Source organism: Pristis pectinata, chromosome 6 (genome assembly GCF_009764475.1).
Source record: "Pristis pectinata isolate sPriPec2 chromosome 6, sPriPec2.1.pri, whole genome shotgun sequence".
Taxonomy (NCBI): domain Eukaryota; kingdom Metazoa; phylum Chordata; class Chondrichthyes; order Rhinopristiformes; family Pristidae; genus Pristis; species Pristis pectinata.
In genome coordinates this window covers 16,489,455-16,505,445 of record NC_067410.1, presented here as the reverse complement: position 1 = coordinate 16,505,445, position 15,991 = coordinate 16,489,455, and the positions used below count along the sequence as shown (strand labels likewise).

Genomic DNA, 15,991 nt, shown 5'->3' with positions numbered 1-15,991 from the left:
TCCAAGTACCTTTTAAATGTTGTTAATGTACTTGCCTCAACCACTTCCTCTGGCAGCTCATTCCATATACTGACCACCATCTGGGTGCAAAAGTTGCCCCTAATGTTTCTGTTAAATCTCTCACCTTAAACCTATGCCCTCTAGTTCTTGATTCCCCAATTCTGGGAAACAGATTGTGTGAATTCATCCTATCTATGCCCCTCATGATTTTATACACTTCTATAAGATCACCCCTCATTCCCCTACGCTCCAATGGAAATAAGTCCCAACCTGCTCAACCTCTCTCCGTAACTCAGTCCCTCGAGTCCCAGCAACATCAGTGTAAATCTCCTCTGCACTCTTTCCAGCTTAATGGCATCTCCCCAGACTTCTCCATTCCAAGGAAAACAAATCCAGTCCCTCCTCACAAACTCCTCATCAACACTCCATCCCAGGCAATGTTTGGTGAATTTTTCCTACACCCTCTGCAGTACCATCATACTTCCTATCATGTGACAACCAGAATTGTTCAAGTATTTCAGTTTAAACAATGCTTTATAAATTGTACCATACATTCCTGCCCTTATATTTTGTGCCCCAGCTTATGATTTTTTAAAATTTCCAATCCATTTTAGGCAACTCTCCCTTCATGCCTATGTAATTGCTTTTATTTAAGCTATTCGGTTTTGGATTTTCACTGATAAATTTTATGTGAAATTCAATCATGTCAGGGACTCTTTCCCAGCAAGTTCTTTACAATGCGATGACTACACACTACAGATTTAAATTAGCCTGTTCACTTGTTACGTCCACAATGTATGCACAGATTGGTTGCAGCTTTCCCACATTAAAACAGAGGGATCAGACAGAGCCTAAACTTACTTTATTCACTGTAGAACCCTGAAGTCATGAAAGACGCCATATCAATTCTATAATTTCCTTAGGTTTCCTGAATTGTATGTCCATGGCTAATATTCATGTAGAGCAGCACAGTGGCACAGCTAGTAGAGCTGCTGCCTCACAGCACCAGCAACCTGGGTCAATCCAGTGCAGTCTGTGGGATCTGCATGTTTTCCTGTGACTGTGTGGCTTTCCTCCCATGCCTCAAAGACATGTGGATCGGTAAGTAAGTTACTTGGCCACTAAGTTGCCCCTGTGTAGGTGCGTGATAGAATCTGGAGATTTCATTCTCAATCTAGTTTGTTAAAATTGTATTGAATAAATCTTGAATGTTCAATGTTACCAGAATACAGAGCCCAAAAAGAAACCATTTCTGAATGATTCCAAGTCAGTGGCAACCCATGTTGTGCGTAGACATATTTGCAGAACAGTAAAATATAATTGCAAGTGAAATAAAAGTAATTTCTCTCCACAGTTTGAAAATCATTTTAGTATTTTTCTTGATTTTTAAACACAGTCTACTTATGAATTTGCAAAGCACTTTTAAAATTCCAGCCTGCGCTGCCCAAACTGTTGTGCAATTCATAGTGCTGCTTCACGGCTTCGACAATCCAGGTTCAATCCAGACCTCCAGTGTCTGTATGGAGTCTGCACATTCCCCCTACGATCATGTAGGTTAATTGGCTTTTGTAAGTTGCATCTTGTGTATAGGTGAGTAGCAGAATCTGCATGGTGTTGATGGGAATGTGGGGAGAATAAAATGAAATAAGGGTAGGGTTAGTGTAAATGAGTGTTTGATGGCCAGTGCAGACTCAGTGCACGAAAGGACCTGTTTCTGTGCTGTGTGACTCTGACATCCCTGGAAGTAGCAATGTGCAGCAATAATTTATATTTGTGCAGGATGTTAAACTTTATAAAATGGGATATATTGTCCAACAAAATTTGACAACAAGCCATATCAGGAAATATTAAGATATTAAATAAATACTAAAAGCTTGGCCAAAGTGGTAAGTTCAATGGTGTGTCTTAAAACAGAAAGGGTTGAGAGTATCAGTATAACTCCTAAAGTTCAACAAATTGAGTAGGTTTGTATTATTTGTGTATTTTGTTTTGATGTAGTATTTCATGTCCCATGCCTCAGCATTATTGGATGCATCCAGCTGTTGTTCCTTTTTTGTCCCTACTTTGAAGAAAATCTAACCAAATGTGGCTTTGTCTTAACCCAGATATTATAAGTCCTCTGCACACCACAATTAATTACTTTATGCACCAAGCTGTGGCCAAGGCCCAGACAGTGACAAAATTGTACTTTACTTTGGGCTTTTCTTCAATAGCTGAATCAGGCTAAGAGAATTATACCCTGGTAGTTAAATGCTCTTGAAACTCCATCTTCTGTGATGGAATTTCCCACATTGGGTTATTCCTTTAACTTCTGATTCAAGAAGACGTGCCATATACTTCTCTGGGGTATTTTGCTTTTAAGTGATAAGACTGTTCAGAATCATTTTTCCTGTAATTTGGGGTCAAAGCCTTTGACTTTACAGTTACTCACTGTCAAACCTCTGATCTGCTGGCCCCTCAAGACTAAAAACTTAACCAAAAAAATTTACGTTATTTCATTAGCAAGCACAAAACTAGAATTGTGCCAGGTTTTGGGGAACAAATGGGTTGGGGAATCTGCAAAATTCATAAAAAGAGCAAACGCCCATCCTGACATTTCAGAGAAAATGGGATCATAACCACTGGTGGTTGTAGAAATTGCCTCATAAAGCTGGAGGAAGTAGAGGGCTTTGTTCTTCAGTTTTAGAAACTCTTTGCCAATTCTAGTTTCTCATGATTTCATGCTAAACAATCATCCCAGAAGTATATGCACCACTAAAAAGCACTATAGGTTACTGTTGATAAGGTACTATGTATCTTTGCCAGCTATACAGCAGTTCCTTCAACAAAAGGCTATCCCATGGTCCTAATCAAATAGCCACAAGGAAAAATGAAAACCCAGTCAGAAAGAGTGAGATTTTGAGTGATGTCTGAAAGCTTGATCTGGGATGCCCAAAAGGGACATTCTGTGAGAAATATAATTATATGTGCAGTTGTGGGTTTTACATAATATATACTTAAGGTTTTGATTTTATTGAGTACTTATATCAGAGGTATGAACTTTTAAATACCAAACATGGGTGCTCAGTTGAAGTTCAAATGAATATCTCTACTAGACTTAGTATGTGGATTTTGTGGTATTTATGGTAGCCTTCTGAATTTGTGCCACTTTTTTTTCCTGATTTGTATGAAACATATGATGAGGGGATCTTTAAATATGCAGAAGCCACAAGTGACAGAGTAAACATTGCTGACATTTATGAAAAATAGACTTAAGGCAATAAGATAATCTACGCTGTTGAGTTGATTGCATGATTTGAACCAAATAGTTTTATTTTCCTGAAATCACTGTGCAAATCCATGTCACCAAGAACTAGCCACAAACGTATTCCAATTGGCACCTGGTTTTTGGAGGAGCAAGAAAAAAAAATGCCTCTTCAAACATGCAGATGGTATTGTTTATTCAAGTTCTCTGTTGTCAAATGGAATTATATTTGGGGTGAGATATCAAAGTCAATTCATCCACGATAGTCATATATCTGTCTTCCAAAGAGCCTCCAAGACTTCCAGATCCATAACCAAGATCTGTTTAACAGGAGTGTTCCAGATGTGGCAGAAGAATGCTATTCTGCTTCTTCAAACTGTTTAAGCATAGTTTTTACCAGCAAATGTTAAATTCAAGTTGCAATCAAAGTACATGTCAAATTATTTCTACCATTTTAGTTGCTAACTACAAGTTTACAACCAAATGGTTGTGAAATGTGAGCCATAATTTTCTGGTGGTTATCCAGTTTGGTTTGTCCATTTAATGAGGTATGTTTTATAAATTGACTCGCTATGATGCTTTCCCAATAATATCTATTTAAATATTAACCCACAGAATAAGTAGGACTCTCAAAAGGCAGCTTCACCATATAACTCTTCTTCTTTCTTAGGAGAAATACCCTGAAGTTATAAAACTTCCAGAGGGATCAAGTGGGGAATACATGGTACTGAAGTGTTCCAAACTTCCTGGGTAAGAGCACTTTAAAAGCTTGTAATTCTAAATGCAATTTACCAGTAATTTGGAGGACAGCACAATGGTGCAGCTAGTAGATCCACTGCCTCACACCACCAGAGGTCCAGGTTCAATCTTGACTTTGGGTGTTGTCTGTGTGGAGTTTCTACATTCTCCATGACCATGTGGGGTTCCCTCAGATGCTCCGGTTTCCTCCTCCATCCCAAAGCCATGCAGGTTGGTGGGTTAATTGGCCACTGTAAATTGCCCCTAGTGTGTAGGAGATTAGTAGAATCTGGGAAGAGTTGATGAGAATATGGGGAGAATAAAAAATGGGATTAACAGAGTAAATGGGTGGTTGATGTTTGGCACAGATTTGGTGGGCCAAAGAGCCTGTTTCCAAGCTACATCTCTACAACCCTATAACTACATACTGTAGCTAGTATTATTTTAAGATTAACATTATTGCATGGTGTATATATATCAAGAGGCATCATACATAAAAACTGAACATACCACAAATTCTGATGACTGATAGAAATACAAAGAACTAAAGGTAAAAACTTAGACAATAACAACAGAGTAGAAAGGGAACCTTGCAAGAATCATTAAACAAAAAATTACTACCATATTTGGAAAAAGATGGGCAGGAGCAATGTAAACCCTCCAGTTGACAATAGTGATATTTGCAAAAATAAAAATAAGGAACTGGTAGACATATTGAATAATTACTTGTGTCTTACATTTGTGTTAGAGAAAGATGACAATATGCTTTAAATGCTGAAGGAAATCACATTGAATAGGCCACAGGTAATCATCAAACTTAATACAAGTAGCAGTAGAGAATATAATGGCACAAAGAGTGACAAATCCCCAAGACCAGATGATTATCATCTCACGGTTTTAAAGCTGAGTTATCGTCTTCCAAACTTCTTAATTTGGGACCTGTTCTTCTGCATTGGTAAATTATGCATGTCCATTTTTTAAGAATGTTGAGAGGGGAAAAACAGTAAGTTATAGACCAGATCTGAGAGAGCATGCACAGACTGAGAACCTGACTGAATTTTGTGAAACATGACTAAAGTAGTGGACAGGGAAATCTCCACAGGTCTTCCCTACGTAGACTTCGAGAGGTATTTGTTAAAGTCCCTCCTAAAAGATTGTTGATCAAAATTGCACCTCATAGGATTGTAGCCAAGTTTTTGACCAGGCCAGGAAATAGATTAATTGGTGTGATTGAAAATAGGATAAGGGACAGACACTCTAATAGGTAGGATGTGATGAGTGGTATTCTACAAGCATGTGGAGAGACAAGAGACTGCAGGTGCTGGAATCTGGAGCAACAAACTGCTCATCTCCCTCCAGCCACCATGTCCAACCTTCACACTCCTTTCCCCTTCTCCCCCTACCCCACCTGCCTCTCATTTTTTTTTCTTTGTTTGCCTCCATCTACCACTCACCTGCCTCTATCTCCCAACTCCACCCCTGCTCCCCTCCCCGACCTTGCTCAACCTGCCTGTCATCTTACACCCCTCCTCAATCCACCAATCTCCTTGGGCTCCTGTCTCACCACTCCCCTTCTCTTTATACCAGCTATCTTGCCTCACCACTCTCAGTCCTGGTGCAGGGATTCGACCTGAAATGTCAGCAATTCCTTTCCTCCCACAGATGCTGCTCAACCTTCAGTTCCTCCAGCAGATTGTTTGTTGCTCCTATAAACATGTGTTGTGTCTGCATCTATTGACTGTATTAAGGCCTAGATGATGCTTGAACCATATATTTAAGTTTCCATATGACAAAGATAGACATCAATAGGAGCAATTTATTAATATGTCTATTTAAATTTGTGAATGGGCAAAACTGACAAAGGGGATCTCATCCACTTTGGATATAAAACAGGATCTTATTGATTATTTTGTGATGGTGAATGAGAAGAGCTTGAGTATACTGCAAGTTCATTCACCAGAGTTCAGAAAGATGGGAGGAGATCTCATTGAAACTTAAAATTCTTTTAAAAGTTAGCAGGTTAGATGTTTCCCCTGACTGAGGTCCAGGATCAGGACAGTCCCATAATAAGGGATAGGCCATTTGTGGTGAACTTTTGGAATTCTCTAGCCGGGGTACTGCAGAGGCTGTTAGTATGTTCATTAAAAGCAGAGACCATTAGATTTCTGAGCATTAAGAGATCATAGGGATAGTGCTCGAAAACCGAAGTGAGGTAGATGATCCTAACTAAAGGTAGGCCTGATTGTCTGTCCCTATTTCTTTACTTCTTATTTAAAAAGTGAAGGTCCACAGAAACTTAGGGATCCTAGCATCTACAGAAAATAATCAAGTTAAAAGTTAATGGGGTGCTGGGCTTTATTGCCAGAGGTCCAGAAAACAAACAGGCAAAGATTATTATATAGTATACAAAGTTCCTGTTAGATCACACCTGCAGTGCTAGACTAGGCACCATGTCTTAGCAAGCATATAACCTTGGAAGTAATACAGTTTACACATGCAGTATATTCCCTGCATCTTATAGATTCATTTGAGGTGAGATCTTACTATCTCTGGTTGCTTTCCCAAGAATTTAGATTAAGGGATCATTTAATCAAAATGTAATACATTAACACGAACTGCTGGGCTTAAAAGTAGCTACTTCCACTAGAAAGATTGTCTGTGGGTTATTGTCTAAAAAAAATAAAGCCAAGGCTATCATTGATGAAGTTAAGAAATACTTCTACTTGTAATGAATGGAGTATCATGTCATTTATGGAAAATAATTTTCCAAACACTTCACATATAGGAACAGTGGGTATTTGGAGGTAGGTCAAAGATAAGCCATTAAGTGGCATTCTGGTCAAACAGCTAAGTGTCCATCTCCTATGCTTATGGTCCTGTATGGTTGTTATGATGATATAGTTAACCATTGAACCAGGTGTTCCTGGTTTGCTGTGGCACTTTCAAATATTATTTATACTATAAATGCACAGATACGACATTGTTAAAAACTCAGTGAGACTGAGAAAACGTTGTCAATTTTGCACATTTCCTGGTTTGTCTTGATGTCCTTTAAATTGAAACTTATCCATAATGACTCCATACGCATATATCATCCTTTAAGAAAGCACAAAGCAGTATTTCTGAAACTGCCCGTTTGTTCTGCAAGTGCTCCACAGATGAGTCCATGGTAGAGTTTATGCTTTGCCTAAGCTACCTTCCATGATGCTTTATAAATAACTCAGCAACATATTCTGTTCCTTCCATCCCTTTTACCTTTAACAATTTTCTCAAAATTACATCTTTGCTATTTTCCTCATCCACTCTGTTATATGTTCTAACCTTAATTCAAATTTAGAAATGTGGCTAGTGTTTGTTTATAACATTAAACAGAATCAGGAAGTGATTATGTGAAGTTGATATCCCATAGAATTTGCTTCATTTTTTAAAAATATATTCTCCCACTGTACAATTAAAGCACATTTATCTACATTGTTTTAGGTTTTCAAATTGTCCATTTGTAAAAAGATGGTCATGTGTACAAAGTGGTCTGGTGCTTGACTATCTTCTCCTGTTGTTTTGATCAATGTTATAAAGGAGCTTTGCAAAAGCTCACTATACAAAATGTTAATGCTTTTCAGATGTTGCCATAAACTGGATAAGCAGTATTGTTTTTTCTACTGTTTGTTTTATTAACTAAAAACTGACCCAAACCTACCTTTTGCTAACAGCTCTGTGGAAAACTGCTGACCAAGTCTTCTATGTGGTTCTGTTCACATGACTTCTGCCTCTATCAGAGAGCACATGCCCACATATTTGACTCCTTGCTCTGTGGAAGGAGTTATATTGCACAATTGCTTTTCCATTTATTTAGATTTCAATTAATTTATAGTAATTTAAAAACACAATATTCCAAAGATTAAAATAAAATGTTTCTAAAATAAGTGTTCTTAAAAGCATTCCAAAGGTCTTTGACAGCTCATTGCTGTCAAAAAGTCATCAGGGCAGTTGCACACGTGGGAGGGTGAAAATGGTTGCAGAGTGGCCCCAAGATGAGCAGAGGTTCATGGTTTCAGTTAGCGTGGGGCAGCCACCACAGCAAGGCCTTCACAATAACTGGAACCATGGGGGTGCAACTTGTGTATGCAGACAAAAAATAGTGCAGAGAGACAGCCAGAATGAGCATGACTCAGGCCATAATTGCAAGATTATTAAGCACCAACCATCTCTTTCTCTCTTGCACAGGATTGAGTTCCAAGTTTTCTGGAAAATACTTGTAAGTGAAGAAGGAATTGTTACCCCAGTGTTGGATCTCTTGACAAAAGTACCAGCAGAGGGCAAGTATCCAAAATTGAAATGATAGGAATCATTTTGTAACCTATTTCTACATTGACACATCATGAATAAATCCAAACAGCTGAAATATCAATTCACCAAAGTAGATTGATAGTGAACACTCCAAACTATTTAGTAAAATTATTTTCTTGAATAGACATTAATGTAGCTAATAAATATGGTTTTAAAAATTTGTAAGTTGGAGTTAAAATACTTAAAGATTTCCTTCCATGTCCAAGTCACTCCTCCAATAGCTCACTGAAATGGCTTTAACCAAGAGTGCACACCAAGCAGCCCTGAATGCAATTAGAACATTAATTTCCATTTTCTTTTCAAAAAAAAAGGCCAGTGATGCAATAACAGACCTGATATTATCAGTTAACCAAAATTAGGGCTGTGACTTTGGAGGTTGTATTTTTTTGCTTGAATCCTGTTGTAGGCAGATCACTTAAAACACAAATTATTTGGAATCCAAAAACCCCAGTTTTATCAAACCATGGAGGATCAAACAAGCAGCAATAAATACTAGCTGCAACAATGAAGAGCCTGAACTTGACAAAAAGGTATTTTATTACCTGCCCATACTAAAAATTAAGTACATCATATCAAATATTTAAGTCCTTATGAGATTCCTGGGATTTATAGGGTTGAACCCATCAATAATCCTCTACATCAAAAAGGTTTGTCTATTTTTATAGACAAAGGTCTGTGCTCTTATTCTTCAATTCTTTACAATGTAAAATGGGTCCCAGTTGACCAAGCATGATGTTGATTCTTTCAGTCTTCTGGGGAATACTTGCATTTTTTTCTCCAAACTACTGTCCCTAAATTTTGGACAAGCTCAGTTTTGGGGACACCAACTGATTTTGGTGAGAATGCATTCAAGTTCCACATCAGCTCAAATGCTACAATAACTTGGATTAGTTTGTTATGAACATGAAAACATGAACATGGTACAGCAGAATTAACAGAAAATGCTGGAAATACACAGCAAATCAGGCTGCATCTGTGGGAAGAGAAACAGAGTTAATGTTTCGGGTCACAGACCCTTCGTAAGAACTGGGGAGGAGACAAAAGCAGTTTGTTAAGCTCAGGAAGGATGGGGTGGGGAGGAGGGGGGAGAAATGTCTCTATATCATCCTGCTTTGCATTTTGCAAGTCCTGCATTCTTTTAAGTTCATGTGCTCTAATTGCTCCAATTCACTCATTAACTAGATAACCTCCCTGCAACTTAATAAGCTTTCATTTCCCTCAGTTCTGACAAAGGATCTTCGATCTGAAATGTTTGCTGTTTCTCTTACTACAGATGCAGCCTGACCTAGTGAGTAGTTCCAGCATCTGCGGTTTATCGATCTTCCAAATGGTACAGCACTTCAGCTTTTACCTTAATAGGGTCTCTATAGTGGAACTGGAAATGAAACACCACAAATTAACAATTGCTTTTTATGTTTTTTCTAAAAAAAAGTCCTTTAAAAAAAATTTGGGAACTTATTTAAATTATGAATGTTTTCCCTACAGCACTCAACTTTGATACAACAAAGGTCATGGATACTGCACCCAACAGCTTTAGACATCTTTTACGCCTACATGGAATCGAGGCTGCTATTGAGTATTTAATTGAACTGTGCAAAGAACCCTAAAATATGCAATCTGTGCTATGCTGCTGTACATCAGGAGAACAAAGACTCGTAAATAAAAATCTGTTTTACGCATTTATTAACTGTACTATTTTAAAATTTTGTACATCAGGACATGCCACAACTACATTTAATTTCTCCTATGGCACTGTCACGTGAAAAATAAATATAGCATTTAAATATAAATTGCCAAAGAATATTTACAAATACTGGGAAATTTCTATTGCATTTGTACAAGATTTCTACAAGTCATCTGTCCCACAGTAGTCTGAACTTAAGGAAAAATACATTTGAAAGTTAAGTTCACTCTTACAACGGTAGTTCAATTCACAGCTTTTCATAAGTGCTGAGTATATAAATCTCAAGTACAGAATGAGAGTGGTAAGTACCAATGATCAGATACAGTATCAACTGTAATTGACATTTTTAACAAGTAAAACAGGACCAGATTAAATTAAAATTCACAATGGGATGTATGCAAGTCAGCAATCTTTGAGTGGGTCATGATAACACAAGGCACTATAGACATGTTATAAACAAGTAGGAAATTGTCTGCATGTTAAATATTTTTCAAAAGGCCATATCTAGGCTTTGTTCCACAAGGGAGAACACTGCAGTTGGAGATTATACACGTGTATAATGAAACACATCTTCTAACCATCTTGTTGGTTCTGTTAATAACATACTGATTCAACATAACTCTAAGCCAACTATTCAAGCTAAGTGGCAGCAGATACAAATCATAGATTCAAACCACTCAACCACCTCATGCATTTTTCACAATGCTCATAAGTTCCCGTTGACTTCAGCAACTGGACCTGAATGTTAGTCTGTTTTATTTTGAAAGACTGATGGGTAATGTAACAGGAACAAAGGTGATGAACAATGATTTATCACTTTAATATACATAAAGCATAACTGGAGATGTTTGCAATAAAAGTGAACAGCAAAACATCTCTCCAATCCACTTCAAAATTAAATATTACTTGCAGGTGTAAATTCAGTTGGCACTAAACACTGAGGTATAATTAATTACCAACCACTCAAACTAAACTGTTTAGTCCAAATTTAAAACATTACTCATAAGCCAGCAGCAGGAACAGTAACAATTTCAATTGAAGACCATTATTTTAAATTATTAACTAGTAAAACAAATTTTCAAAGTATACATATTTACAGAAATTCATCATATCCAAATTTCAAGTCACCTTAAAACAAAGCAAGAAGTTGCCACTGTAGAATTAAAAACCAATTTTCCTAAAACCTCACATTCAAGTCAAATATCTTTTTTTTTCTCAAGTAGGGCAAACAATCCAGTATTTTGGCTAATTTTGAAATCACAAATGGGGATAACACTCAATGTCATAGAGAAAATATTGTCAACATTAATATAAATAGGGTACTAATAGATTCAGCATGATGTATGTTGAGTTAGTTTACTTCAACTGGACAGGTAAGGGAATAAGCAGCCAGGGAATTGACGTTTCTGATTAATTTCCAGTGGAAAATGCTTGGGTTTGAACACTGGATGGAAATAGAATTGAACTCAGGAGTGACCTTTAATAGCCTCTAATATGGAGAGCTGATCCAGGAGAGATGAGCATGTGCTACTGATACAAAGTCTTCCTTCAGGTGGCCAGGGAAGGCAACAAATTAAAGAGCCTTATCTAATGATCATCTTAAGTTTTTTTGACCAGAGAATATATTTATGATTTACCTATTTAAATACCAAAAACAAAAAGTTAGCACCTGAATGAAATTATAACAAATTTGACAAAGTGGAAACATTACCCATACATCTTTTTGTACATTAGCCAGTATTAATGCAAGTTGAGCATGGTGATATTAAGAACAGGAAGAATATTCAATACAACTTCCAGAAAAACAAAACACTACTGATTATCCCAGAGATAGAATGCAGCCCAAGTCTGAAGAGTCATTAAATCCAGCTGTATTCAGCACACTCTTCAATCATTCTGTTGCGAATAAAATGACTAACTCTCCCAGGACAGCACTAGGATCAAGTACTACCCCCATGGTTATTTAGTGCAGATGTCAAAAATGAAAGCCTGAAAAACTACAGATAGTTTGCAACGTTACTATTCAAAAATTGGTGATTGCAAAGTGTTTCTTTCCTTGAGATAGCCCACAATATTTCTTGATTAAACCCAGATCATTCTAACTGTTCTGTTTGGGCACTTCATTCTCCAAGTTATTTCTGATTGTATTATTGGGTAGTACAATGTGCTTTGAGCTGCTGTTTTTGAGATTCAACAGGACAATTTGCAGAAAAGAAAATCTGGGATAATTTCAGGTTCTTTTAATCCTGTTGGGCAACAAATGCTCTTAGCTACTGTTGAGGAAAGATGCAAAAGCATGGCATCATCATCAGAAACAAGATTAACACTTAAACGGGACCAAGAAGTGAGAGAAAAATGATATCCTCCTACAAATGAGGAACTGGCTCAACTTCTCTTCAGACATAGAAGATTACATTCCTCACTATAAAAACATTAGATGGGTTTATTATGGCAACAGTTCATCTCACTCAGCTAGGAGCTAGGAGAAAACAAAAATCTTCAATACAATAAACCAACTACTTAGTGTCCATGAACATCAGAATTCTTCAGAAACAACATTTCAATTCCACTTGCTGTATATAATTTTTTTTTGAAAACTAAGATCACAAAATTGTGTATTAACAGAAAATCTGCTGGTGTCACAATATGAGTGACTCAATCAGCCTGCAGGTTGAAATATCAAAATAGAATAAAGATAAGATTGATGTAATATTGTAGGAACAATTACAAGTTTAAAGATATCCCCCTAAATTAATTTTTACTGGTTACAGAGATCTTCTCTAATTGAATGATACATGGAAAATAAGACGAGTCTTCAGTTTCAAGTTTAAGCAAGATTTCTACATTTAACCTTATTTTTATCCATTAGTCACAGTTTAATTGAGACAGCAAGTCCAGAAGTTTTGGATCTATGCACAGCTTTAGCTCCATAAGGAGATAATTGACATAATTCAAGTAAAGCTGGCAGAGGACACTTAAGGAAAATTAATTGGTAAAGTAGTTCAAATAAATTCCTGCAAAATATTTTGCTACGGTCCTCTTATTGTCACTAAAGAAATCTGCTACGTTCGTTCCATTCTCTCTCAACTTGCACTTAAAACAGTTTATGACTGCTTTATTCTTACTGAGTTTTGCCCTGGATCAATGTTAATCCCATTCCTTTTTCAAGAACCCTTTTCATGCCCTATTACCCCACTCTCCCAAAGTGCCCCAATACTCATTCCCCAACCCCATCTCCCCAACCAGCACCTGCCCCTCTCTAGCAACTCACTCACTATTTTTCCCTGTGCCAAGAGGAATCTGTTTCCACTGTTGTGCTGTCACAAATGCAACTTAATGATTTTGTCTTTAATTACATCTGTAGATATTATATTTGTAACTGTTAGCAATAATAGTTTTTCCTCCTTTTCAGCAATTTCACACACTTATACCATCAACATTACTCTATCTTTTAAATATTCACTGAAAAGGCATCAACTTCTTTTACTGCTGATGATAATGTGGAGGGCCCAATTTAATACACATATTGGGTATTACAATTTTCTTTTTGTTCCCGTGGTAGTTGTTTTAACTCTGACTTTACATAATATTTTTTTTAAAAATCTTATTAACTTTAGGTTGGAAGCAACTTCACAATCAATTCATAGCAAGTGCACCTTGGGAAGCAGCTAGGAGGGAGATAGCTGATGTTTTTCTACCTTAAAATGAAAAACCACGTGATCAAATGCCTGCAGCTTCCCCCAAGTACACTTAGGTGATAAAGTTGCAGAACCCACATGCCATATTTAACAATTGCCAACATTTTTACTGCTCCAGAGCAAATACCATTACTTGTTATACAGCATACCCACTGCTGACAGGAAAATAAATTCTGAGACAAAACTACAAGAGAAAATAAAAGTGTGCCAGTTACAAGCTTAATTCTAATCCTGAAGTACAGAATACATTTAAATAATGATGATGCATCCTTGGCAATTTCTATTCCTGAACTCCATGACTACTAATCAACATCCATGAAAACTTGGGAGCAATATTAGATTTGTATTCAAACATCATCTTAACACATGAAGCATTCTTTCCACCTGTCAGTTGTTTTTCTAAGTGCAAGAGATCCATGGTTATCCAATAAAATTAACGATTTCAGTGGGTCTATTCTTAAGTGGTTAGATTAGATTTTAAACTACGATTAGCAGCTACAATTATCTGCACTAACTGCAGCAGATATCACTGACTGGCAAAAACAACTGGCACAAACTGAAGCAGTAGAAAAACAAACTGCCAAAACCCAGCAGCAATTTGAGTGATGAGCCAAAGCCAAGAAAAACTAAGTTTTAATCAAGTTTGTGATCATAGTTGTAGCCTTGAACTACACTTGAAAGCATGAAGAAAATTAACTGCAGTGAGAAAACGCACAACTTCCCTTAATATTAATGGAATACTCTCCTGCAGTTCTCAGTGCTGTTCAACTAAAGGCATTTTCTTTCAGCTGCCTTTAAAGAACTCGCTTCACTCTCTGCACTGAGATAACTTTCTGAAACATGGAAAATGATTGTGCTTAAACATTTACAATCTAGTTTCCCTTCAAAAGAAGGGTATTGAATTTTTTTTTAAAAAAGCTGTCCTTGGTGGTATTGCATTAATGAGGAAGGGCATGCTTTCTAAATACAGATATCCAATCTAACATTTGGTAATGTTCAAAATCCAAAGCTATTCTGCTGTCTTCAATATTCAAAATCTCAGGTCAGCTATTTCCTAAACTTCTCACACTTGAGATCATGACCACTAAATCAGTGCAGTCATTTTATTAAGTATTACATGAATGTCAATGCCCAACCAAAACTCACACAGAATGAAAAAACAGTGTGCACTCTTCATATCCCCTGTAGAAGTTAGGAGGGGTAACATCCTTCTTGGTCCTCGTACTCTGCAAATAATAGTTTATGATCTTCCCATCTAATTTATACTGGTGTGCAATATTCTCATATGGTTTGGGGTCCAAATCAAGAATAGAGATGGAATATGCAAATGATGTCCTTGATGTCTTAATTATGGTACTTGGTTCAAGCCTGCAAAGAGGGGGAAAAAAAAAGGATAACTGCAGGGCTTAGCTAATTACAATACACAAATTTAAAAATACACAAATGAAATTAAAATAAATGGAGATAAAGGTATTTCAGGTTAACCAATAAAAAATCTTGCTTCTCTGCAAATCCCCTGCACCCATTCAATTCACAAATTCACCTTTCATACAATATGTCCCTGTGAAGTACAGGAACAAGCCCTTCAGCCCACAATGTCTGTGTTGACCATGCTGCCAATCCAAATTAATCCCATCTACCTGGACATGGTCCATATCCCTCTATTCCTTGCCTATTCATGTGTCTGTCTAAATGCCTCTCAATTATTATTGTACCTGCTTCCGCCACTTCTGGCAACACATTCCAAGCACCTACCACTCTGTTCAAAAAAAAACTTGCCTCCTAAATCTCCTTTAAACTTTCCCCTTCTCACCTTTAAGCTACAGTATGCACTCTAGTATTTGGACACTTCCACCCTGGGAGAAAGACCATCTACCCTATCTATGCCTCTCAATTTTATACACTTCTATCAGGTCTCCCCTCAGCCTCTGATGCTCCAGAGATCTAAATTTGTCTAACCCCTCCTTACAACTAATACTCTCCAATCCAGGCAACATCTTGGTGAACCTCTCTGCACCCTCTCTAAAGCCTTCACATTTCTTCCTGTAATGTGACCAGAACTTCATACAGTACTCCAAATGTGGCCTAACCAAAGTTTTATACAACTGCAATATGACTTCCCGACTTCTATACTCAACACCCCTACAGAAGGCGGCAAGTACACAAAATGCCTTTACTACCCCATCTGCTAACGTTGCCACTTTCAGGGAGCTATGGACTGGCACCCAAAGATCCCTCTGTACATCAATACTCCCAAGGGTCCTGCCATTTACTGTATAC

The 15,991-nt window shown here is 37.2% G+C and overlaps 1 protein-coding gene across 2 annotated transcripts in view; it reads right to left on the bottom strand.

Annotated features, from left to right (window-relative positions):
• Positions 1-9,995: 9,995 nt before the first annotated feature.
• ippk (inositol 1,3,4,5,6-pentakisphosphate 2-kinase) overlaps positions 9,996-15,991 on the bottom strand; it is a 49,291-nt gene continuing 43,295 nt past the window's right edge. For both annotated transcript variants that reach the window (XM_052018901.1, XM_052018900.1), the window contains one exon: positions 9,996-15,079. In XM_052018901.1, the coding sequence (XP_051874861.1) occupies positions 14,854-15,079 (226 nt within the window). In that variant the 3' untranslated portion in view covers positions 9,996-14,853. The remainder of the gene's footprint in view (positions 15,080-15,991) is intronic.